The sequence below is a fragment of the Mesoplodon mirus genome (genome assembly GCF_964341445.2).
Source record: "Mesoplodon mirus genome assembly, chromosome: 6".
In the NCBI taxonomy this organism is placed as follows: domain Eukaryota; kingdom Metazoa; phylum Chordata; class Mammalia; order Artiodactyla; family Ziphiidae; genus Mesoplodon; species Mesoplodon mirus.
Window position 1 is genome coordinate 99,644,097 of NC_138982.1, and position 27,308 is coordinate 99,671,404.

General features: G+C 40.5%; 1 protein-coding gene across 1 annotated transcript; it reads right to left on the minus strand.

The window, feature by feature from the left end:
• Positions 1-336: 336 nt before the first annotated feature.
• Positions 337-27,308, minus strand: LOC309806791 (cell cycle control protein 50C-like; the record flags this gene model as incomplete). Its single annotated transcript, XM_082625749.1, has 7 exons — positions 337-765; positions 3,749-3,958; positions 9,876-10,016; positions 16,836-16,923; positions 18,200-18,301; positions 23,312-23,422; positions 27,117-27,308. The coding sequence occupies 7 exons, from the start codon at positions 27,306-27,308 to the stop codon at positions 575-577; spliced, it is 1,035 nt and encodes a 344-aa protein (XP_082481875.1). The 3' UTR covers positions 337-574.

Below are 27,308 nucleotides of genomic sequence, written 5' to 3' on the forward strand. Positions count from 1 at the left end.
TCTGTGGGGCTCCTTTAAGCAGCGCTCTTAATCCCCTCTCCTCGCGCAGCAGGAAACCAAGAGGGAAGAAATAGTCTCTTGCCTCTTCGGCAGCTCGAGTTTTCCCGGACTCCCTCCCAGCTAGCTGTGGCGCATTAGCCCCCTTCAGGCTGAGTTCTCGCCGCCAGCCCCAGTCCTCTCCCTGCGCTCTGACCGAAGCCCGAGCCTCAGCTTCCAGCGCTGCCCGCCCCGGCGGGCGAGCAGACAAGCCTCTCGGGCTGGTGAGTGCCGGTCGGCACCGATCCTCTGTGTGGGAATCTCTCCGCTTTGCCCTTCCCAGGTACGTGGGGAGTTTCTTGCCTTTTGGGAGGTCTGAGGTCTTCTGCCAGTGTTCAGTAGGTGTTCTGTAGGAGTTGTTCCTTCTTCTTTTTCTTTTTCTTCACTCTGAAACTCTCATTATTTATCTATCTGCGATTGAACTTGGTCAGTCAATCCAGTTCCCCCTGATGAAATATCCCAGTCATTTTGAGATATTTGGCTCCATTACTTCACCATCCATTTCTGTGTTTTCTGCTCTTCTTTTTAAAGTCTGACTTTACTGCTGGAGGAAGAGCATTTTCCTTTCTTTCAGCCTCAAGTGAACTGCCAACATGGAAAAGAAGGCTAACCAGGTCACAGCTCCTGTCACCATGTAGGCAAGACCTAAGAAAAGGCTACTGCCTCCACTCCATGTCAGGGTGGAAAGAACAACCGCTTTTTCTCCTTGGAACCTGTTTACAGGAAAGTCTAAGAAAAGAAAACCTGTTAAGGATCTGTCTCAGCACTTCTCAGCTCTACCACTACATATCCTAAATACATTAGGTTGAACTATATATATACACACACACACACACACACACACACACACATATATATATACACACACACATATATATATACACACACACATACACACACACACACACACACACATATATTTTTTTTTTGGCTGTGCTTTTCATCACATGGGATCTTAGTTCCCTGACCAGGGATCGAACGTGCGATGAAAGCACAGAGGCCTAACCACTGGACTGCCAGGGAAGTCCTGAACCGTATAATACTGCTGGTTTTGTTGGTAAAAAATGGTTGACTATTCAATTTCATATAGTCTAATCCTTACCAAGCAGTATGTTGTATTTTGCTGGAATGAAATTAAGTAAAAACAAGTCTTCCCTCTAAATAGTTGTAATCTATGAAAGAAATTCTGACACAGATAGATCTGAATGACTTATAGACAACTCACTAGTGAACAAATATAGTTAATTTCTAAACCCAAGGAAATGAAAAGACTACAGATAGGTTTTGCAGCAAACCTAAATTTGCGTTTAAGGATCAGAATACCCAGGGTAGGCTAAAGTCCTTCACAGGCTAAGGTATGAATTCCTACCTCTTGGAAAATTCTTCAAGAGGAGTGAAGAGCAAAAAAAGTAGTGAGATAGATGGCAAAACGTTTTTGGTGGGAAAACTAAAGGTGGTGCGTTCATTTGGGTTTTGAAAAGGTCAGCATCCCTCACTGCTGGGGAGAAAGTGTTTGAACTGGCTCTGCTATCGTTAGCATTTGAATGATGTCATTTTGATCATGCATGTGGCCTGAGGTTTTTAAACATCTGGTGCCTTTTGTAAACCAAACTAATAAACAAATAAAGGCTTCTCATAGCAACAGCATTTCCCAGCAAAGCTCTTAAAAGGCCTCAAATCACTTGGCAACATACTATTTAAAGGCACAAACTTGTTAGGAAAGCTAGTTCTCTTTCTTTTCCATCAAAATTCCTCACTGTCACCGGGTCCTTGGGTGCCATCTCAACTCGGCTGACTGACTGTTCCATTAAGAGGGTCTTTTCCTCACACAGCAGGTCTTTTCTCCCTTAGAAGTGGTAGCATTTTCTGCAGCTCAGGCTTAGTTCTCCTTGCATATTAGCCAGGCAGTGAGGCTGGACAGATAATACTCACACTAGGGTTCAACACAGGTGGTACAAGCATAGGACTCAAGTTCTGGACTGAGGTTTTTTGCTAAAGATTTAGATTTGAGAGTTATCAGCGTTAAAATACGACTGTGAACGAAGATGCCCAAGGAAGGCATGTTTCAAGCAGAGAGATAGTGTCTCCTTTGTTCGGAGCATGGACTCTGTCTTCTCCTCAACCCTAAACTCACTGAAATGCACTATGAAGGCAGCAGTACACGATGGGCTTTTTTCCTGTGTTTTGATTGCTGCCATAACTGCCTTACTTGTAAGGGCAATCACAGGAAAAAGTTGATGGGAACAGAAGGTCCAACTTGACAGACTATTGCCAAGCAACTTTCAATCTCAAATTTTCTAGGAGGGAGAGAGAGGGGTTGCTGAAATCCTATTCAGAAGGTAATATTCTATGGCTTACTCTTTGATCTGTACATGCAATGCTGTACAAGACAGAGCAGTTTCTGGTTTTCCTTTTCATAGACTAGAATTAGGGACCATGCTAAAGGAATGTCTGAAGGCAAACCATACTCCTGGTCAGTAAACAAAAGGAGGCAATAAGTTGAGAGGTAGGGATGGTGTCACATCAGTGGGGGTATCTCTGCCCAAGGAATGTCCCCACTCCCCTGTCAGAGTGGAGACATTTGTGCTTTGCTCTAGAACAGAAAAGAAGAAAAGATGGAGCGTTGAACTGAAACACACGTTGTTATTCACTGACCCAAGAATCTCTCAGTCAAGCTCCTTGAGAGGTAAAGAAACAAATGAGGTAGACAGTTTGGTGTTCAGATCCTCTAGCCTGCTGGGGGGCCCCGTGAAAAGCTCCTAGCCGGTAGCCCTGAGATGCTACGGGGTTGCTGATGCCTAATCAGGCTGACGTCTCAAAGCTGTGTACAAGTCCTGGAAAGACCTGCCTCTGAGAGAATTCTGCCTCAGGGAGAATCAGAAAGGGACTTCAAAACTAAGTCTGAAGATCAGAGTTAGTAAAATTGTGTTTAAATATATAATTTTTAAAAGATAGTGTTTGGTGTCATTTTGAAGTTAAGTCCTTTTTGTTCTTAAGTCAAGGGTTACATTTGTATTTTTAAATTAAGTGAAAACATTTCAGAATCTCATATTAAAGTATGTCTCCTAATGTGGACCGTATGTCCATAACCAAAGCACTGGCTCCTGCTAGCTGGCTTCGTACCTAATAGAGGAAGAACACAGCATCCTCACTGCAGAGCTTGTAGCACGGCTCATGTGGGTTGGATGAACGGAACCTGCCCTTGAATCCAGGGCTCCCTTGGTCTATGCTACTTTTGCCTAAAATAAAAGGTTCTACAATCTCTCTCAGTTTTCATTGTTTTTAGTCCATATTCCAAATTTACTTCTTAGTAAACCTCTCTCTCTTTGTTTCCAGGGTCCTCCATGTCATCCCATCCTATACGGCAGGCTTCTCCTCATTGTTTTAGATCTCTAGGCCCAGTGTTACTTAATCTTTCTTCAGGGACAGAAATAGCCCTTCCCTCCTTATCCATACCTACTTACCTGATACTGCTATTGACTGTTGTTCCTTTAAAAACAACAACACACATTTAATTATATATAAAGTGGAGACAAACTATATGGTGATGGAGTGACAGTACTGCCTATAAGATAAATATATATTTCTTTTACATATATATAGATTCGATTGGTGAATAGAAAGGTATAGAATAAAATAGTTCAACAACTAGTATCCAGATGGACACTGATTTTCCTTCATCCCCAGAAATAAAATTGGAATAAAAGGATACTGTAGGTTATGTTGAAACTATAACTACCAGCAGGCAAGCCTTCAGTAAAATGCTCTATTCGATGGAGCCGGCGGTACAGTTTTTTGAAAGTGGGAAATGCGGCTGTCCTCATCCACACAATGAAGTCGTCATTGATGAAGCCATTGTTTGCTGGATCCTCTTCATCTAGTTCATAGGCAGGCTTAGGCCAGTTCGGAGGCTTTGTGGTTCCTGTGGAAAGTTAACAATGGATGTGGTTGAGTAAAATCATCTACCACCTTTAGTTTTTCTTAAAATGTAGAGAATGAAACTTCCGTATTCTTGAGGAAAGAGGAATCAAAATTACAAAATTTTTTTAAAAAGTATGTGTGTGTAAGCTACCTGAGTATACAACCATTAGAAATAATGGTTATGGGCTACCCTGATGGCGCAGTGGTTAAGAATCCGCCTGCCAATGCAGGGAACACGGGTTCAAGCCCTGGTCCGGGAAGATCCCACATGCCACGGAGCAACTAAGCCCGTGTGCCACAACTACTGAGCCTGCACTCTAGATCCGCGAGCCACAACTGCTGAGCCTGCGTGCCACAACTACTGAAGCCCGCATGCCTAGAGCCCGTGCTCCACAAGAGAAGCCACCGCCAACAAGAAGCCCGCACACCACAATGAAGAGTAGACCCTGCTCGCCACAGCTACAGAAAGCCCACGTGCAGCAATGAAGACCCAAACAGCCAAAAATAAATAATTAATTAATTTTAAAAAAAATGGTTATAAGGACTCTAAGGAAATGTGGGGGGAAATGCTGATGATATTGTCATAGGGTTAAAAGAAGCAGAATATCATATGTATATTATGTATTCAAATATATAAAATGTATAATAAAGCAGTGAAAAAATAGATACAGCAAAATTATAATAGTGGTGTTATTCAGTGATAGCATCATGGGGAATGTCTATTTTCTTTAACATCATTAGTAATGTAAAGAAAGCAAATTAAAACAAGATACCATTTCACCTAAAAATAGGTTTATATTTAAAGAAAAAAAGAATGACAACCATTGATGAGGCAGTGGAAATGGGAACTCTTGTACAGAGCAGATAGATGTGTGGATTAACCACATTTTTGGCAATCTAGGAACATGCAGCAAAAGATTGAGGACTTCCCTGGTGGTCCAGTGGGTAAGACTCCATGCTGCCAATGCAGGGGGCCCGGGTTTGATCCCTGGTCAGGGAACTAGATCCCTCATGCACGTCACAACTAAGAGTTCACATGCCACAACTAAGGAGTCCGCATGCTGCAATGAAGAGCCCGCATGCCACAATGAAGATCCTGCGTGCCACAACTAAGATCCGGTGCAGCCAAAATAAATAAATATTTTTTAAAAAGATTGAATATATTTTGCATCTATTTTGTCTCAGAAATTCTCCTTCTAGGACTACATTCTAAGGAAATGATTATGGAAGTGCATGAAGATCGTGTTGCATGGATACTCCCTGCAGACCTGTACCTAAGAGCTTGAAGTTGGAAGCAAGGAAGAACTTGTAGAAGGGAGAAGGTGGAGAACAGAGGTGTTGCAAACCTGTTCTAAAGCCAGGAAGCCTGGTAGGTCTGGGTGCTGTGCTGTAGGAATGCTGGGAGCACCAGGTGAAGTCTGTTGAGTTTACTCTCATCCTCATACTTCCCACTTTACCGCCCTGGGCATGGCTGTCTCTCCCACTCAACAACAGACTCTTGAGTTCAGTGTCTTCCTCATCATTTTTTCACTGGCATTTAGTCTAGTGCCTGGCACATGGTAGGTGTTCAATCAATGCTTGATAAAGGGATGAGCGATTCCAATGAAAGCTGACAGAAGCTGATAATAAACAGCATTTTGAATTTTAAAATAATCAACAAGAGGAAGTTGTCCAGTGAACTTTTTACTTCCATAAAACTGGTTCTACTATCTGTACGAAACCATTCTTTCTCACCTCTGACCACTGACTATTTTCTCCTAAAAGAAACCCAGTCTTATTTTCTCAGCATGGGCTGTAGTGCTTATAAAAGCATGTGCTAAGTTTGGCTGGATTAATCTGAAATATGTTGGTATACTTATACTTCCTCTGGAAATAATCCTTTGCTGGAAAAACTTTCTCTCCAAAAACTGTGGCAATGTTGGCCCTTCCCAAGAATTCGATCGCTATTGCTAGAAGAATATTGATTGAAATCAAAATTGCCTTTGGTACCTGCATGTGGACCTCACCCTCTCTCTACTTCAGTCAGAGCGCATGCTCAAGTCAATGTGTCCTATAGGCCAGTGATATCCAAGTTACCCAGGGAGTGAAAAATGCAGGTTCAAGCATGCCTTTCCGTATCAACCCCTAATCCTACCCCATCCCATGTCTCCAGAGAGTATGAGAAGCATGGTGTAAGAAGCATCAACTTCTCTCACTTTCCAAGTTCAGCTGGGTCCTTGGTATTCATCCATTCACTCAACAATAAGTATTTGATTGCTCACTTATATCAAGCACCAGGGATATAGCACGAGATCTAATCCCTTTCCTCAAGGGGTTCACATACTAAAGTGGGGATGACAAGTATTCAAATAGATAATTATAATAAAACATGGTAACTCTTACAATAGAAGTAAGAAAGAGTAGGAGTAGGAGATAAGAGAAAGCCAAGGATGCTTTGTGTTATATGCTTGTGGTTATGGTAAGACAAAACAATAGCATATTGCCAAGTTCCTTTCAAAAACTGGGAATTTAATTACAGATACAGTGACCATACATGCCAGTTTGCCTGAGACAGTCCCAGGTTATGTCTGTTGTCCATTATCTCAACTGATTTAGCACTTATCCCAAGCAAATAATGTACATATAATTTCATCCTTTCAGCCATGGTCTTAGCTAGTAGTGAGAGATATCCATGTATAGTGAACAGAGTGCTTACTTTAATTAATGAAAGATAACCAGTGGCCCTTCATAGCAAAACATAACATATCCCTGTGACCCCTGCCACAGTTTGACAGTACAGCCCATTAGGCCACAGCCTCTGTTTTGGCCTGTGAGACATGTGGAGCCGCCAGGCTGCAAGTCAGTGGGGTTGGTGGGAGATGTGGGATATTACAGATTATGTTATAGGCACAAGATGTAGTGTGAAAAATAGATGCTGAGCAGTCTTGCTGAGAGTAGTTTGAACTCTCTTGCAACAGTGTTATTTATTATATGGTGTAAAAATATAACTACCTTATTGTTTGGTATCAGTTTTTTATTTGCTAGTAAATCCTTTTGGCTGTGAAGAGCTAAAACAAGGAACATACATGTTTAATGAAAAATTAAGCACAGTTTTTTTTAAGAAAGTTGATGAATGTGATACTTGCAATGTTGGTTGACATATACCCCCCACCATGGGAACCATCATGACGTCAATGACCATGGTAAAAATCAAAAGACATAAATTGCTGAAGAACATCAGAATCTACTTCAAAAGTTTGCACTTATTTCTAAAAGCAATTACACTCCAATAAAGATGTGGGAAAAAAAAGAGTGTGTTCAAAGACAGAGCTTTACCTCAAGGAGCTACAGAAAGTCCACTTCTATACCATTATGTCAGCATGACTTTTCATTTAGATCAAATGAGTTTCCTTCTAGTTTCACTTTTTTACTATTTTTTTTTTATAATCAAAGGAAAACTTTAATGTTTTGGCTCTATGAGCACAAAAAGAACCTCGTAAACAGTTAAATGAAGCAGTTTTAAATCAATGTCTTCAGATGTATTCATCCATCTGAATACATTGGTTTGATTTTTTTTTATTTGATTCTTCATGGAATCAAGGCAAAGCTTTTCAATGTTCAATACTGGAAGATAAAACTGACATGATTATAAATATTACTATAAATTCAGTTAAAAAATTCAATAATCAAGTGTAAATATTTTGGGTTTTTTTTTTTTTTTTTTGCGGTACGCGGGCCACTGTTGCAGCCTCTCCCGCTGTGGAGCACAGGCTCAGCAGCCATGGCTCACGGGCCCAGCCACCCCGCGGCATGTGGGATCTTCCCAGACCAGGGCACGAACCCGTGTCCCCTGCATCGGCAGGCGGACTCTCAACCACTGCACCACTAGGGAAGCCCAATATTTTGGTTTTATAGTGATAACATAAATGCAAATTTGGTGGAGCACAACATCAGAGTAAAGATAATTTTCTTAGTAAATTGAGAAATTTATGGAGAAATGGGCTTAAAATTGGTTGTGTAACATATATAATTAACAACTGTATCCAAACAAGCTACAATATTTTGTTAATCAAAAAAAGAGCTGTAGTTGTGCAAATTTAAATATTTTCATACATTCACAGAGAAAATGAACTGCAAAATTTTTACAATGACAAAGATGTTAAAGAAATGCTTCAGCATGAGAATACATGTGGTCTGTCTTTGCTACAAATCATCAACCAAAATTTTAGAAATGTTTGAGCCTTCAAAGAACTGTTTTCTATATCAAATTATATGTCCTACAATGATCCTGAACTTTTTCTTGGTAAATAAACCCTCTAAGTTTTTGTGGAATTTTATTCAAAATAGTTGTAAAGTTTTAGACTATTCTACACATGGAATGCCACAAACCTTAGTTTTTGAGGATATAGTTAATTGTAATTATTGAAAATCAAGTTTGCAAACAAGAAAATATTGAAATTTACCCCTATAAAAGCAAGGGAACAATTGAACATATTATATAATGAGAGTTCAAAACGTGTACAAGATTTAATTTTTAAATTCTATAATTGTGCTTTGAAATATCTCAATTTATGTGAAAACTATTTTCATGGAGCTCCTATTTTAATTGGATAAAATTTTCTTCTCGATGAGAATTAAATGATATCCATGAAATCTAAGATTTCATAGCATCTAAATTTAGTAAAACATTCAAAAAAATCATAGAAAAATTGCAAAGTCAAAAAAGGACCTTGCCTATAAATATATTTGGGCTCCAGGCATGTGGGCCTCAGCAGTTGCAATATACAGGCTCAGTAGTTGTGGCTTGCAGGCTCTAGATCTCAGGCTCAGTAGTTGTGGCACACGGACCTAGCTGCTCCACGGCACGTGGGATCCTCCTGGACCAGGGATAGAACCTGTGTCCCTTGCACTGGCAGGTGGATTCTTAACCACTGCACCACCAGGGAAGTCCTAGATATTTTCTCAGTTAAAAAAAAGTTACAGTCAAAAGAGAAGAATCAATTAAGGGTGCAACAATCTAAAACTGATTAACCACAAAATGCACTTCAAAAAAAGAGTGCAGGGCTTCCCTGGTGGCGCAGTGGTTGAGAGTCCGCCTGCATGATGCAGGGGACGCAGGTTCGTGCTCCGGTCCAGGAAGATCCCACATGCCATAGAGCGGCTGGGCCCGTGAGCCATGGCCGCTGAGCCTGTGCTCCGCAACGGGAGAGGCCACAACAGTGAGAGGCCCGTGTACCGCAAAAAAAAAAAAAAAAAAGAGTGCAGACAATTTTGTGAAAAAATTAAAAATATTTTAACAAAATATTTTTAAAAATACAAAAACCCAAATTTTTCATTAGAAAAATACAGGTGCATGAAATAAAGACAGATATGGCCAAGAAACTGATTAAAGTGTGTGACTCTGTATCCAGAATAATTATTCTGTTTATGTTATCTTTTAGCATTTAGATAATATTTAAAGTATTTTTTTAAGTTGGTTTAATGTACAGATATATTATTTTAATTTTTGACATAATTTCATTTTTAAAACAGTTTGTAATAGAATTCTTTTATATGCCCATCAATGTGGTAATGTCAATTTACTGATCAATAAATAAAACTTTCGAATTAATATATAACTTTAGTTATTCTAGGGACCCCTTTCACTCTCAAAAGTGCACTAGTTTGAACAGTAAATTAATGATCACATAATTATAGATGAAGGAACAAGTTTCTTAAAACATTGCCTTTTCCTAATGGTAAACTGGAAGGAACTGGGGTACCAATCATTTCACGTTTCTGACAGGTATGTGATGGAGGTGCCCACAGGTAGGAAATATTATAACCAAAAGGTAGTCAGCAAAGAAGTAAACAAGGCGGAATCATAAACATGCCCCCACACATCAAAACCAAAGTTTCTATAAAGAGAGGAGAATATTGAGCTAATGTATGGATCTTACCTGCAAATGCACTAGAAAGATTTTGGAAACTTGGATTCTGAAACTTGACATACTTGTCTGTCCACCATGTAATTCCACTCCTTATCATTGGTACTTTGATATGGATAGATGAATTAAGGTTGTAAGAAAGAATAATGGTGTCTGTAGGGAAATTAAAAACGGTGTTAGATTCAAGTAAGCATTTTTTGCCACACTTGGAAGTGCACAACCAGACACAGCTGAAAAAGCAGGGTTTGAGTAGACTCTCCACATGCCTACATGGCATAGATGCTGGAATCAGAAGACTATTCTTTCTCTTGCTAAGGTCCCAATTATTGAAAAATACTCTTAGACTCCATTTGACTCATGTTTCCTAACTACTTCAAATCTCTGGTAAGGGAGAACTTCTTTGCAAATGAAATATCATAAATCAGTGGACAATGTAGACAAACAGTATTTTAAAAACTGCCACTCATCCTACACCCAGCGGGACCCACCCACGATTAGGGGTCCAGCAGCAATGTGGGAGACCCTGGGGGAGATGGTGGGGGAGGAGCGTGAAGGAACGGAAGGGAATGTGGCCAGCACTTTCCCTGTCCACTTAAGCACCTGGGAGCCTATTGGGCTCCTGGGCCTAATCCTCTGCCCTCGGAGCCTCCCTCCTGCAGCGCAGAGCCAAAGCCTTGCCTCCAAGGCCCCCACCCAGGGCTCTACCTCCAAACTCCGGAACGCCACACTCCAGAGGCCCTCCTCTCCACGTGCTGCAGCTACCCTTTCCCGCAGGTCCTAAGCAGAGGCCCCGCCCCACGCTTGAACGTCACCCCCCTCCCGCCTAGATTCCACCCCACCCTAAACTCCGCCCCTGCCTAAGTTCCACCCCGCCTAAACTCTGACCCCGTAGCCAAGGCTTTTTTTTTTTTTTTTTTTTTTTTTTTTTTTGCGGTACTCGGGCCTCTCACTGTTGTAGCCTCTCCCGTATCGGAGCACAGGCTCCCGACGCGCAGGCTCAGCAGCCATGGCTCACGGGCCCAGCCACTCTGCGGCATGTGGGATCCTCCTGGACCGGGGCACGAACCCGTGTCCCCTGCATTGGCAGGCGGACTCTCAACCACTGTGCCACCAGGGAAGCCCAAGGCTTTTTTTTTTCTTTTCTTTTCTTTTTTCCTCTTTCAGATTGGGGTGCTGTTTTACCTTGGTGATTCATTGTTGTTGACCCTTTTATATTTTTATTTTTCCTAATAAATCTTTTATTTTTCTAATTTTATTTTATTCTTTATACTTTGTTAGTGATCTCTCCTTTTGGCTTGTCGCCCCCCCCCACCCCCACCTTTTTTTTTTCTTTTTTCTGGTGTGCTTTTATTTTACCTTGTTGCAATTGTTTCAATTATAGTTTTATTTTTCCTAATATATTTTTCATCTTTCTAATTTTATTTTGTTTTCTATTCTTTGATATTGTACTGCTCCTTTTTTTTCTTTCTTTCTTCCTTTTTTTTTTTTTTACTGTGCCAAAAAGCTTGCGGGATCTTGGTTCCCAGGCCAGAGGTCAGACAACGAGCTCCTGTGGTGGGAGCTCCAAGTCCAAACCACTGGAATAACAGAGAACCTCAGACCCCAGGGAATATCAATCGGAGTGAGGCCTCCCAAAGGTCCTCATCTCAGCACCAAGACCCAGCTCTATCCAAATGCCTGCAGACTCCAGTGCTGGACGTCTCAGGCCAAACAACCAGTAAGACAGGAATACAGCACCACCCACCAAAAAGAAAAGACAAAAAAATACGTTACAGACACAGGAGCAAGGTAAAAACCTACAAGATCAAATAAATGAAGATGAAAGAGGCAACCTACCTGAAAAAGAATTCAGAGTAATGATAGTAGGATGATCCAAAATCTTGGAAACAGAATGGAGAAAATACAACAAACATTTAACAAGGATCTAGAAGAACTAAAGAGCAAACAAACAGTGATGAACAACACAATTACTGAAATTAAAAATACTCTAGAAGGAATCAATAACAGAATATCTGAGGCAGAAGAACAGATAAGTGAGCTGGAAGATAAAATGGTGGAAAAGACTGCCAGGGAGCAGAATAAAGAAAAAAGAATGAAAAGAATTGAGGACAGTCTCAGAGACCTCTGAGACAACATTAAATGCACCAACATTCAAATTATAGGGGCCCCAGAAGAAGAGAAAAAGAAAGGGTCTGAGAAAATATTTGAAGAAATTATAGTCAAAAACTTCCCTAACATGGGAAGGAAAATAGTCAGTCAAGTCCAGGAAGCACAGAGAGTACCATAAAGGATAACCCCAAAGAGAAACACACTGAGACACATATTAATCAAAGTATCAAAAATTAAATGCAAAGAAAAAATATTAAAAGCAACAAGGGAAAAGCAACAGATAACATACAAGGGAATCCCCATAAGGTTAACAGCTGGTCTTTCAGCAGAAACTCTGCAAGCCAGAAGGGAGTGGCAGGACATATTTAAACTGATGAAAGGGAAAAACTTAAAACCAACATTATTCTACCCAGCAAGGATTTCATTCAGATTCGATGGAGAAATTAAAACCTTTACAGATAAGCAAAAGTTAAGAGAATTCAGCACCACTAAACCAGCTTTACAACAAATGCTAAAGGAACTTATCTAGGCAGGAAGCACAAGAGAAGGAAAAGGCCTACAAATACAAACCCAAAACAATTAAGAAATGGTAACAGGAACATACATATTGATAATTACCTTCAGTGTAAATGGATTAAATGCCCCAGCCAAGAAGACATAGATTGGCTGAATCGATACAGAAACAAGACCCGTACATATGCTGTTGACAAGAGACCCACTTCAGACCTAGGGACACATACAGACTGAAAGTGAGGGGATGGAAAAAGATACTCCATGCAAATGGAAATCAAAAGAAAGCTGGAGTAGCAATTCTCATATCAGACAAAATAGACTTTAAAAAAAAGACTATTATAAGAGACAAAGAAGGACACTACATAATGATCAAGGGATCAATCCAAGAATATATAACAATTGTAAATATTTATGCACCCAACATAGGAACACCTCAATACATAAGGCAAATGCTAATAGCCATAAAGGGGAAATTGACAGTAACACAGTAAGTGTGGGGGACTTTAACACCCCACTTTCACCAATGGACAGATCATCCAAAATGAAAATACATAAGGAAACACAAGCTTTAAATGACACATTCAACAAGATGGATTTAATTGATATTTATAGGACATTCCATCCAAAAACAACAGAATACACTTTCTTCTCAAGTGCTCATGGAACATTCTCCAGGATAGACCATATCTTGGGTCACAAATCAAGCCTTGGTAAATTTAAGAAAACTGAAATCGTGTCAAGTATCTTTTCTGACCAAAATGTTATGAGACTAGGTATCAATTACAGGAAAAAAACTGTAAAAAATACAAACACATGGAGGCTAAACAATCTACTACTAAATAACCAAGAGATCATTGAAGAAATCAAAGAGGAAATCAAAAAATACCTAGAAACAAACGACAATGAAAATACTACGACCCAAAACCTATGGGATGCAGCAAAATCAGTTCTAAGAGGGAAGTTTAGAGCAATACAAGCCTACCTCAAGAAACAAGAAACATCTCAAATAAACAACCTAACCTTACACCTAAAGCAATTAGAGAAAGAAGAAGAACAACAAAAAAACCCCAAAGTTAGCAGAAGGAAAGAAATCATAAAGATCAGATCAGAAATAAATGAAAAAGAAATGAAGGAAACAATAGTAAAGATCAATAAAACTAAAAGCTGGTTCTTTGAGAAAATAAACAAAATTGATAAACCATTAGCCAGACTCATCAAGCAAAAAAGGGAGAAGACTCACATGCACAGAATTAGAAATGAAAAAGGGGAAGTAACAAGTGACACTACAGAAATACAAAGGATCATGAGAGATTACTACAAGCAACTATATGCCAATTAAAATGGATAACCTGGAAGAAATGGACAAATTCTTTGAAATGCACAACCTGCCAAGACTGAATCAGGAAGAAATAGAAAATATGAACAGACCAATCACAAGCACTGAAATTGAAACTGTGATAAAAAATCTTCCAACAAACAAAAGCCCAGGACCAGATGGCTTCACAGGCGAATTCTATCAAACATTTAGAGAAGAGCTAACACCTATCCTTCTCAAACTCTTCCAAAATATAGCAGAGGGAGGAACACACCTAAAGTCATTCTACGTGGCCACCATCACCCTGATACCAAAACCAGACAAAGATGTCACAAAAAAAGAAAACTACAGGCCAATATCTCTGATGAACATAGATGCAAAAATCCTCAATAAAATACTAGCAAACAGAATCCAACAGCACATTAAAAGGATCATACACCATGATCAAGTGGAGTTTATCCCAGGAATGCAAGGATTCTTCAATATATGCAAATCAATCAATGTGATACACCATATTAACAAATTGAAGAAGGAAAACCATATGATCAACTCAATAGATGCAGAAAAAGCTTTTGACAAAACTCAACACCGATTTATGATAAAAACTCTCCAGAAAGTGGGCATAGAGGGAACCTATCTCAACATAATAAAGGCCATATATGACAAACCCACAGCCAGCATCATCCTCAATGGTGAAAAACTGAAACCATTTCCACTAAGATCAGGAACAAGACAAGGTTGCCCACTCTCACCACTATTATTCAACATAGTTTTGGAAGTTTTAGCCACAACAAGCAGAGAAGAAAAAGAAAGGGAATCCAAATCAGAAAAGAAGTAAAACTGTCACTGTTTGCAGGTGACATGATACTATACATAGAGAATCCTAAAGAAGCTACCAGAAAACTACTAGAGCTAATCAATGAATTTGGTAGAGTAGCAGGATACAAAATTAATGCACAGAAATCTCTTGCATTCCTATACACTAAGGATGAAAAATCTGTAAGGGAAATTAAGGAAACACTCCCATGTACCACTGCAAAAAAATGAATAAAATACCTAGGAATAAACCTACCTAAGGAGACAAAAGACCTGTATGCAGAAAACTCTAAGACACTGATGAAAGAAATTAAAGATGACACAAACAGATGGAGAGATATACCATGTTCTTGGATTGGAAGAATCAACACTGTGAAAATGACTATACTACCCAAAGCAATCTACAGATTCAATTCAATCCCTATCAAACTACCAATGGCATTTTCCACAGAATTAGAACAAAAAATTTCAAAATTTGTATGGAAACATAAAGGACCCCAAATAGCCAAAGCAATCTTGAGAAAGAAAAATGGAGCTGGAGGAATCAGGCTCCCGGACTTCAGACTATACTACAAAGCTACAGTAATCAAGACAGTGTGGTACTGGCACAAAAACAGAAATATAGATCAATGGAACAGGATAGAAAGCCCAGAGATAAACCTATGCACATAGGGTCACCTTATCTTTGGTAAAGTAGGCAAGAATATACAATGGAGAAAAGACAGCCTCTTCAATAAGTAGTGTTGGGAAAACTGGACAGCTACATGTAAAAGAATGAAATTAGAACACTCCTTAACACCATACACAAAAATAAACTCAAAATGGATTAGAGACCTAAATGTAAGGACAGGCACTATAAAACTCTTAGAGGAAAATATAGGCAGAAGACTCTTTGACATAAATCACAGCAAGATCCTTTTTGCCCCACCTCCTAGAGAAATGGAAATAAAAACAAACAAATGCGACCTATGAAACTTAAAAGCTTTTGAACAGCAACGGAAACCATAAATAAGATGAAAAGACAACCCTCAGAATGGGAGAAAGTATTTGCAAATGAAGCAACTGACAAAGGATTAATCTCCAAAATATACAAGCAGCTCATGTCGCTTAATATCAAAAAAACCAAACAACCCAATCCAAAAATGCGCAGAAGACCTAAATAGACATTTCTCCAAAGAAGATATACAGATTGCCAACAAACACATGAAAGGATGCTCAACATCACTAATTATTAGAGAAATGCAAATCAAAACTACAATGAGGTATCATCTCACACCAGTCAGAATGGCCATCATCAAAAAATCTACAAACAATAAATGCTGGAGAGGGTGTGGAGAAAAGAGACCCTCTTGCACTGTTGGTGGGATTGTAAATCAGTACAGCCACTATGGAGAACAGTATGGAGGCTCCTTAAAAAACTAAATATAGAAGTATCATGTGACCCAGCAATCTCACTACTGGGCATATACACTGAGAAAACCATAATTCAAAAAGAGTCACGTACCACAATGTTCATTGCAGCACTATTTACAATAGCCAGGACATGGAAGCAACCTAAGTGTCCATCGACAGATGAATGGATAAAGAAGATGTGGCACATATATATACAATGGAATATTACTCAGCCATAAATAGAATGAAATTGAGTTATTTGTAGTGAGTTGGATGGACCTAGAGTCTGTCATACAGAGTGAAGTAAGTCAGAAAGAGAAAAACAAATACCGTATGCTAACACATATATATGGAATCTAAAAAAAAAAAAAAAAAAAAAAAAAGGTTCTGATGACCCTAGGGGCAGGACAGGAATAAAGACACAGACATAGATAATGGACTTCAGGATATGGGGAGGGGGAAGGGTAAGCTGGGACGAAATGAGAGAGTAGCATTGACATATATACTACCAAATGTAAAATAGCTAGTGGGAAGCAGCTGCATGGCACAGGGTGTTCAGCTCAGTGCTTAACGACCACGTAGAGGGGTGGGATAAGGAGGGTGGGAAGGAGATGCAAGACAGAGGGGATATGGGGATATACGTATGCATATAGTTGATTCACTTCGTTTTACAGCAGAAACTAACACAACACTGTAAAGCAATTACACTCCAATAAAGATGTTAAAAAAAATAAACTGCCACTCAGCTGCAGGAGTAATCTTCTGGATATTTAGATTGTTACACACTCATGAAAGGGAAGATGATGGAGATAGGAAAAGACACCTACCATTGAACATGCTATTGGCAATAGCACCACAAGGAGCGATGGGGATCCCATTGTGGGAGGTTTTGAATGGAGCACAGTTTCTAACATCCTGGATGAGAAATGATACAGGAATAAGTGTTTTTGGTAAAATCTCTTAAAATGCTGGAAGTGAAAATACTGGCAGTGTAAATCAACCCATGCTGATGCACTGGCACAAATCGAGATTATGGGCTGCTACCTGCTGTTCCCAGGCTGCTGGCTGAACTAGACTAGAAAATTTTTGTGTTTTGGATGTATGTATGTGTGTACGTGCATGTGTGTGTAGTTTCTTTCCTCATTAACAGTACATAGCATACCAAATATGTCTACAGGAAGGAATTTTACTTTGCTTGCTGTGCTAAATACCACACTAAGCCCACAATGGAATATTTTTTAAAAGGTTTTTCTTATTAGAGTGTAACTTATATTCTAAAAAGTACATAAATTGTGATTCTACAGTTGAATGACTTATCACAGGGAAATCCACCCACCTAAACTACAAGAATACATTTTAAAAAGAGTGGCTGCTAAAAACCATTTGGTTATCCCTTTTATATAACGCCTGTATAGAAAAGGTTTCCTTCTAGCTTTTCTTGCCAGCATGCTCAATATCATTTACCAAGAGTTAAATTTTGTAACCTTAGGTCTGAAAGAATATTCATTAAACCAAAGGCTTTTATTCAATCAAGTAGAGCCCAGTTTCCTTAAACTAGGTTGATTGAAGCCCCCAGTTATAAAAAGGACAATGGTGGATATAGAGTGAGCTAGGCTGAGACCAATCACTCAAGGTTACTATCAAAATGGTTGGTGCATCCATCAACTAAAATGGGCAACTTTAAAGATAACTACAGAAATTAAGTATGAGAAAATATTATTGAAATCTAATTGATGTGTCAGTCATTCAAAGAAGCAAAAAACTCTACTGTTTGAAGCAGCTCCAGTATGCCATCAACTTTATTAAGAGAAACATAAATCCTGAATTGTGGTTGACAGGTACTTGAAGATTTGCCCTTCTGACACATTCATTATTACCAAGACTTGGGCAGTCCAATATGTATCTGGTTTTAATAGAAAATGCTGTCAAATAAAAAAATGGTTGGTGCATGAAAGGATAAACATCTAATTGGACAAGATTCACATTCCTGCTCTGAAGAGGGAAAGTGCTCCTTCTCAATAGCAGTTATCCTGAATACTCAGCCCCTTCAGTTCATGCAAGAATGAAATGAGCATTTCTGTCTTGTAAAAACTTAGCTTTTGAGTTTATTTTCCATACTGTCTTTTAGACTGAAAGATCCATCTGGCTTAAAAAAAAAAAGAGTATTATACCAAATTAAATAAAGCCTTACCTTTACATCTGTACCCACCAGTTGGCTATTACTTCTGGATAGAATATATCGATAGAGGTTCTGATAGAAGCCATACAATTTGTAGTACATATAAATATTACCCTGTAGAGTAGAACAGCAAGATGTAAGAAGAGAGAAAAATAAACTGAAATATTAATAAACATGGACAGGAGTTTTAAAATATAAGAAGTAGTACCAAAAAGTATTGATGTGAACTGAAAGCTTCTTTATATCAGATAGAAACCCAAGAAATTATTTTTAAAAATCAGTGTTGGAAAATCCTGGTGTATACAAAATTATTTAAATGACTACATAACTTATTTTTAATGTTTTTGTAAGGGCTACCACATTCCTGCCTTGAAAAAATTTTATAACTAGGCTTTGTATTCTCAATATATAAAATTTGATTTTACAAATATTTCCCAGCAATACTAGGAAAGATGCTTTGCCTAGGGGTTGTGGTAAGCATCAAATTCACATGGTCTCAAAGCAAATCCATGAAACACAATTTAAAATTGGAGCCACTGAGCATGTTTAGGCGCATGTTCACAATTGCCCATGTGAAAGACATAAGCCCAGCTCCTTGGTGTCCAGCTCCAGTGTTGTCTTTTTATCACTAGGATCTAGCACAGTACTGTGGCATATTATACTTGGTTAAGAAATGGTGAACTATTTGTTATGGACAAAAAGATGGAATAGTTCACTGATCTAGAAGAAAGGTGGTTTTCACCTTAGCAGTAAGTAGCCTTGTGGCCATGAGAGATGGGCCTTTTCATGGATTTTGCCGAATGAGGCTGCCCAATCACAGGCTACCATTGTGCTTCTACATTCATGGTGAAATACCAAGGCCCTAAAACTTCTCCTTTTTTTTTTTTTTTGTTTAATTTGTATTTATTTATTTTTGGCTGCATTGGGTCTTCATTACTGTGTGAGGGCTTTTCTCTAGTTGCAGGGGCTACTCTTCGTTGCGGTGCGCAGCCTTCTCATTGCGGTGGCTTCTCGTTGCAGAGCACAGGCTCTAGAAGCGTGGGCTTCAGTAGTTGTGGCACGTGGGCTCAGTAGATGTGGCTCACGGGCTCTAGAGCGCAGGCTCAGTAGTTGTGGCGCACGGGCTTAGTTGCTCCGCGGCTTGTGGGATCTTCCCAGACCATGGCTCAAACCCGTGTCCCCTGCATTGGCAGGCGGATTCTTAACCACTGCGCCACCAGGGAAGCCCCCTAGAACTTCTCCAAGTGGGCTTGATACAGATTTTACTAACAGCACATATGATGCAAATGTAAATGTCTAAGGTAGCTACTGATAATTAATATTCTACCTACCTCCAAAATAGTGAAGGTATGCATCTAAAAATATGAAGGCCTAAATTTTATTAAGTGCCTCCCATATGTCAGGTGCTATGTTCAGTGCTAGAAATGCAAAAGTATTACTTTACAGTTCCCTGAGTCAACTGATTCTTTTATGCTATGCAAATTTGGCCTCGCCCTAAGGACCTTTAAGAGGATGAGTATGGAAGATGGGAGCTGGTACTCAGGTTAGGCTGAAAATAAGGGTCATGGTAAGTGTGACCAGTAACAGAAAACAACAAAGGCTGAAGAGCTTAGTCCCTGGTAAGAGAAAAGCCTCTGGAACACTGAGAAAGGGAGATGCTGGGCCCTAAGAGGTGGGCTGGAACATCATAAACAGAGAGCATGGATGTGAAGGTGAACAAGCCAGGCATAGCAGGAATGACAGATTATATTTCCTCACCAAAGGAGGGAACCTCTACTGATGACCCATAACTACAGAAAATATGAAATCCATGGAATGGAACTTACCATACATTTTCTTGGAAGCTAAAAAGAGCATTCTACTTACCCAAAGTTATATACTCATATAAACATGACAAAATAAATAGAGAACACTCACATGCTGGGGACAGAAGTGTTTTAATAAACTTTTTTCAATAATTCTTTGTCCAAGATTTTACAAGTCCTCCAAGATCATCATCTTTTTGATTAGTCCTAGAGGCACAATGCACTTTATAGTGTTTCTTTTCTTCCATGGTACTTGGTGCATGATTCCTAGTTTAAGGCAGAGAGCCTTGCGTGGATGTGTCATCTAGCGTGTGTAATGTGTGTGAACTTGTGGGCAGAAGGCTCTGTGCTTGCCCCGAGTAGTTTGGTTAGATTTTTATGAGAAAGCCTTTGCCTCAAAGGAATGGTTAGCAGCTGGTAACACTTATTTGCCTTTAGGATTTCAAAGGACGCAGACAGATGGGAACTTGAAGCCCTTTAAGGTTTTATCTTTTGAATTTTTTTTCTTCAAAATTTTAAGCACCCTGTGCCCCCCAAGAAGTAACCAATCCTGCTGACACCTTGATTTCAGACTTCTGATTTCTAGAATTGTGAGAAAATAAATATCTAATGTTTAAAGAAAAAAAAAGCAACACTAACTTTTACTTTGGGGGGACAGCATGGTGAGTTGAAGAAGGCAAGAAAGTACACAATTGTAGAGAACTAGAATTTTGACCTTTAACAAAAGAGCACAGATGTAAAACTTCCCTCATGGGACTTTATATAGATATCACTTACAACTCAAGTACAACTCAGTAATATTCTCATAATTTACATCAGACTTACTCACAAAAATGATTAGAGATACAGATGTATTCAGAATATGACCGATGCCAACATGCTTTCATCTGGGATCAAGGGGGAGATAGGAAAGGGACACATAAAACCAAAGCTTCCTAAAGCATAAAGCAATATAATTTATCACTTTATCTTTTTTTCCATTCATTTAAAATTTCAGCAAACATTTTCTAAGCATCTACCACATAAAATATACTGGGCTATGCCCCTGTGAAGGAAGCAAAGATGCTTATGTTCATTCAATAAACATTAATTGGGCAACTACAGGGTGTCAGGCATAGTTATAGGTGCTTGGGATACAATAGTGAGAGACAGACAATAAACAGTACATATAATAAACTGTTCATTTATATAGTAAGTTGGAAGGTGATAAGTACTATGGAAAAAATGGAAATTACAGTAAGGTAATAAGAATCAGGAGTGAGGTGTGAGGTGAGCAGACAGGATGAAGTATGAAATAGGATGGCTAGTGTAGGCCTGATTAGGTGATGGCTGAGCCAAACAGGACCTGAAGGCAGCAGGGGAGTTAGCCGAGTGGATGTCAGGTACAGAGAAGAAGAGAATGTCTGACTTGTTTGAGGAATGAGGAGGCCGGTGTGGTCAGAGAGGGGGTGGGGAAGAGAATGGAGAGAGGAAGTTAAGAGGAAGTAAGAAGCCAGATCACATAGGCCTTGTAAGGACTTAGGCTTTTTCACTGAGTAGAAAGAGAAGCCATTGCAGGCATTTTTTGAGCAAAGGAATAACACGATATGACTTATACTTTAAAATGCTCACTCTGGCTGCTCTATTGAGACATGGATACAACAGGGAGAGCTGATAGGAGGCTACTATAGAAATCCAGGTGAGAGGTGAGGGTGGCATGGAGCTGGGTAGTAGCAGCAGAGGTGGGCAGAGGTGAGCAGACTCTGGATATATTTTGAATGTAGAACCAATAGGATGGATTGGATGCAAGGTGTGAAAGAACGAAAGGAGTCAAAAATGACCCCTGGGCTTTTAGCCTGAGCACCAGAAGGACAGAGTTCTTTTCAACTGAGATTGTCTGTGGGTGGAATAGGGTTTTTCTGGAGATGGGCGTAGAGTGAGTAAGGGGAAGAAGTGGGTATTAGTTCAGTTTTAGAAACATTAAGCTGAGATAGAAAACAGAGCATTGGTAATCGATAGCATTTAAACCTATGAGGTAGATGATGTTTCCAAGGAGGTGAGTGCATACGGAGAGGAGATGAAGACTGAAGGCCATGACTAAAGCCCTGCAGATCTCCACATAAAGAGTTTGGAGAGGGCTTCCCTGGTGGCGCAGTGGTTGAGAGTCCACCTGCCGATGCACGGGACACGGGTTTGTGCCCCGGTCCGGGAAGATCCCACATGCTGCGGAGCGGCTGGGCCCGTGAGCCATGGCCCCTAAGTCTGCGCGTCCGGAGCCTGTGCTCTGCAACGGGAGAGGCCACAACAGTGAGAGGCCAGCGTACCGCAAAAAAAAAAAAAAAAAAAAGAGTTTGGAGAAAATAGGAGGAGCGTAATTGAGGGGTGGATGTGGCTTCTGTGCTCTGAGGTCATCCTATGTTTGCACCAAGGCCATGCTTCCCATTGCTGCTCCCAGACAACAGCTCAGCAACAGGGATACTGAGGCAAGGACTCTCTGTTGGGGTTGCTGAAACTTTCTTAAGAATACCCTGCAGTCTAAGACCTTTCTTCCCTCCTCCCCATCTCTCTACCCTTTTCTCCCTCTGTCCCTCCTTCCATCCTACTCTGCTTCCCTCTCCTTCCCAGGGGTCAGAGCTGTGTTGTGGTCTGACAGCTCTCCCAGCCTCCTCCAGCTTCCTCCATATTTTCCCTCACAGGCAGTTCCCCCAGTAAATCTCTGGCATATCTAATCCTGTCTTGGCATCTGCTTCTCAGAGGACCTGGACTAACACGAGACTTTAATCAGCCCCAAAGCAGGGATGTCTCTTAATATTTCTTTGGCATTTCTCACAGTGCCTGACAGCCAGGCCAAGAGTCGCTTTAGGGATTAGGCAACTGTATGTGTAGAATGACTAGGAGGGGAGGACGCAAGGAGAGTCCCAGGTGTGTGACCTTTGACACTAACTCACTGTGTGACCTTGGCCAAGTCACTTAACCTCTCAACCCATTAATCTTCTCACTGTAAAATGAGTGGTTCGATTCAGCGATTTCTATGGTCCCCTCCTGAGTTGACATTTGGCATAGAACCTGTTTGATTGATGTTAAGAATTATTACAAAGCTGGGTGGGTAAAGAATCCGGAAATTTAGACACAAGGAGAAGAATGAAATTCCAAAGAAAGAAAAGGGGGTGGGGGGGAGAGTCGAACACGAACCTCCATACTTTATAAGATCCCCGCCCTGCGCTACTTCTTGTATTTTCAGTGTTGGAAAGCATTTGGTGGAGCTCGTGAATTTACTGCCGCACGTTAAATAGGAGCAGAGCGGCGTCTAGCCAACTGAAGGCTCTTGACTCTCACTTACCTTCATTGTCTCTGGAAGGAAAAAGGCAATGGAGCAGTTGCATTCTTTGTCAAAATGAGCGGCATTTTCCCGCAGTTTTGCACAATTTGCACATTTTTCTGTGTAATTAATCTGTGTCAGGCAGGGAAAATAGTAATTATTAATTAAAAAGGGATGTGAGTACATATCTTAAAATTAAAGTCCTGAGTCCATCAAAGTATCCAAGCTTTCTAGGTCAAGGGCGTGCTATCTGGGACATGAACCAAGGGCAGCTCTGCGGATGTGTGGGACAAGTGGGTCTCCTTACAGCCTTTCATTTTGGGACCCAGCTGCATTTTGCCACTTACCTGGAGTTCAGGGTTTCTACTACATATTTATGTAACCTGCTGTGATGAAGCCTTATACCTCCATCATAAAAAGTTACCATTAGGAAAATATTAGTCAGTGACTCATGAGAACTGGGCCTGCAGCCTGAGTCTAATCAGCGTTATGGGAAAGTCACTTCACTGTTTTTCCATTTTATTGTATGGAAAATATTTATACTAGTGAATTATTCTACATGGTATCTAGAGGAAGTTTTTAAAAATGACCAAACAGAAAAAAGAAGTGTTTCCAAAATGTAGTTATCGATGTATGTGAAGCAATTGTTTTTAATTGTTATACTGTTTTTAAAAGTTAAGTTCTGTGCAAAATGGTATAAGTGGACTCTTTAAAAAAGGATAGTGTGTCCCGAATGGGCAAATCCTGTGAGCTCTGGCTCAAGGACTCAGTTATGTGAAGACGGAGGTGGAAGGAGAGTGGGGAAGGGGGGCTCAGAGAGAGGCCACGAGGCTGTGCATTTCCCTTCCGCTCCAGGAAACACTCATCTCAGGCTCCCAGGGGTGGTTGTGAGGTCCTGCTGGTCGCTGCTGCTTTTTCCTCACTGTGTTGAGGAGTCACTAGAAAAGTCTGGGAATGGGAAAGGAACAGGGAAGCAAGGGACTGGCTTTCTCTTCAGTAAATTGCCAATGGGATTTTAGATTCTTTGGGAGAGAAGAGTAACAAGAAAGAAAGAAGGAATTTTCAATGCTTGCAAAGCCACTGGGTGTTTGGAAGTCAAAGAGGTAAAGTGTGGATACTAAATTAAAGATTAGCCAAAAGGTTACTTAATTGTACTTAGATGCTTATATTTACTTAAATCATTCTTTAAGTATGCAGCAAGACTTGAACTATTATTTTTAAAAATACTGATGCCTTTTCTGTTAGTGACACTGCATTCTAATTTTTTAAAAGCATTAAAGAACAGGGCTGTACCTAATTGAGACCTATCAATAGCACACTGAACTGTGACTGAGGAAATGGGTGCTAGTTCAGCCAGTCTCTGATCCTGAGTTCCAGGGCCCACATTTTGTTCATCAGCATCATTTTGGCTAGCAATTAATTGATTTGTGAGGTCATTTTAGTAGTATATACACTACTCCATGGATTCTTGAGAGAGTTCTATCAATGCCGAATTAGAAAAAAATGTCTTTCATGATCAAGTAATTTTTGAGTAGATGATATCCAAGGTGTTTTCAAGCTCTAAACATTTTATGAGGGAAACATGTCTTTGATCTACCGTCTACTCTTGCTGCTCAAACCTATAGCTCTAAAATGACAGCAAAGATCATAGTCTGGGCCTCATAGAATTTTGGAAAGGCAGGAATTATCATTCTTGCTTAAAGTAAACTGCAAAAAGGGCACTTTCTCGTTGTGCCCCAGGCCTAAGTGAGAAGAGGAAAGCCAGCTCCGAGCTCTTCTACTAGGTGTGTATTGACCACACTGGCCTGGGATACACCTTATACATCCTGATACAACCTGATACTCAGGATCAGAGACTGGCTGAACTAGCACCCATTTCCTCGGTCACAGTTCAGTGTGCTATTGATAGGTCTCAATTAGCTACAGCCCTGTTCTTTAATGCTTTTAAAAAATTAGAAAGCAGTGTCACTAACAGAAAAGGCATCAGTATTTTTAAAAATAATAGTTCAAGTCTTGCTGCATACTTAAAGAATGATTTAAGTAAATATAAGCATCTAAGTACATTCATCTTACCACCCATTACAACAAAACACTTCCATGTGCAAAAGAGCATTGGCCTCTATGGGTGGTTTCTGATTTTCCTGTATAAAAGCAAAGTGTTAGAAACAGTCCTCTCTGAAGTGGCTTAAAAGAAAAGTCAATTGGAAAATCCCCTTAACATCAAGATAAAATCATTCTGTTGAAAGTTGTTTGCAGAATGGCCTTGGCCAACCATGGAGTGAGGTTCTCCTCACATGGCTAAGGTGACATCATTCAGCAATTGCTGTCTCTTAATGGAGGCTGCACTTCAAAGAGGGTGGGGATGGGTGCCCAGAAGGGAGGAAGCTGGAAGGACATGGGAAGGGGAGGGGAAGAACCAGAAAGAAAGGGGTTGGTGAAGGAGAAAATCGAACAGTAAACAGGATGAACTTTATGGAAATGAATATCAACCTTGTAAGCCAATTACTTTGCTATCGCCTTCAACAAGGCAAGTTTACTTCCCTCCTGCCATTTTGCCTTTTTCACTTGGTGGGGCCTGGTGGTTTACATTACCACACTGGAGGACTCAAGAGGACTTAGGGGCACCTGCCAGGAGCTGGGGGGTGGGGCACAGAAAATTTCAGTGGAAGGGCAAGAGAGAAGTGTGTGTTGGTAGGAGGAGTGGTACCTGAAATGCAATTTTCTTCTTTGAAGTCCTCGCTATTTGCCGTAATCCGTTCTTTCAGTAAGTGTGTGCCTATTATGCACTGGCGACGTGCAAGGAAGGGGTTGTGGATATGGCAAACACGCCAGCCGTGGCTGAGCTCTCTGTTCTTAGCACACACTACCTTACTCACTCTATCGTTAGCTCATTGAGGATGGAGTTCAGCTCTTACAAACCTTACTCATCTACACACCCAGAAGAACTCTGAGCACCTTCAGACACTCATGAACGTTAAATCAGGGTTGACAGACTTGGCCTTCATGGTAATTTTGCCACTAGCCTATGTGGGGAGAGGGAATGGGTGAGCTTTCCATGGCTGCCTTCAGAGTGGAGGTCATACAGTCTGGGATATCACATAACCTGCTCAGAGATTATTTGCATGAAACATGTACTTAATTTATTAGACCAAATACGGGCATGGCCTCAGACAAGATCTGAGCTCCCCCTCCCCAGACCAGCTACTGGGCTTCTCATCCTCCAACAGCTTGTTGTCAAATCGGCAAAAGGCTTGTAACTGAGGGGTTCACTGCTCAACTTGCACTTTTCTCACTCTGAGTAGAACTTGGTTTATTGTGCTAAGTATCCTTTAGAGGCCAGAAAGATTTGTGCTCTTGCCTTTCCTGGATTAAAGCGATGATCTCAGATGGAATTTATTTGCAAAGGGAAAGACACAATGCTTGAAAGTGGGGCAAAATTAAGACCTACATCTTTGGCTCTTCCCTCTTTTTTTCAATATGATTCACGGGTCCCTGGCAGTCATTTGGTCTTGCCTCTCCTCCCGCCTCTACCAGTCACTTGCTCGGTACTCTGCCAGCATAAAAAGCTCCTGACTTTGCCAGGCCCCTGTAAACAAATGCGGCTGAACTGACCAGTGTGAGAGTGATTGTCCTCAAGAGGGAGAAGGGATGAACAAAGCCACCACATAGAGGCTCTTTCACCATCTGCACCTGCCTGCTGAAAAAGGGATGCTCCAGTCTCATCTACTTCCCTGTTGCGGGGCTGGGTTCTCAAACTGACCACTCATTATAGTCCCAAAGCTGAAAATTCTTAGAAATTGCATCAAAAAAGTGAGATGGGACACACCTCTACTTCCTTGATGGTCTTTGCAGACAACAGAAGGATGACGCCCACTCCAAGGCAGAACACGCCTGTGGCAAAAAAGCCGGAGAGGATTTTGTTGGCTGAGAGCTGTAGCCTGTAGGCGGGCAACTGCTGCTGCTTCACTGCACTGTTGTCTGGCAATCTGGACTGGCAGTCCTGGGATTTCCTCTTCAT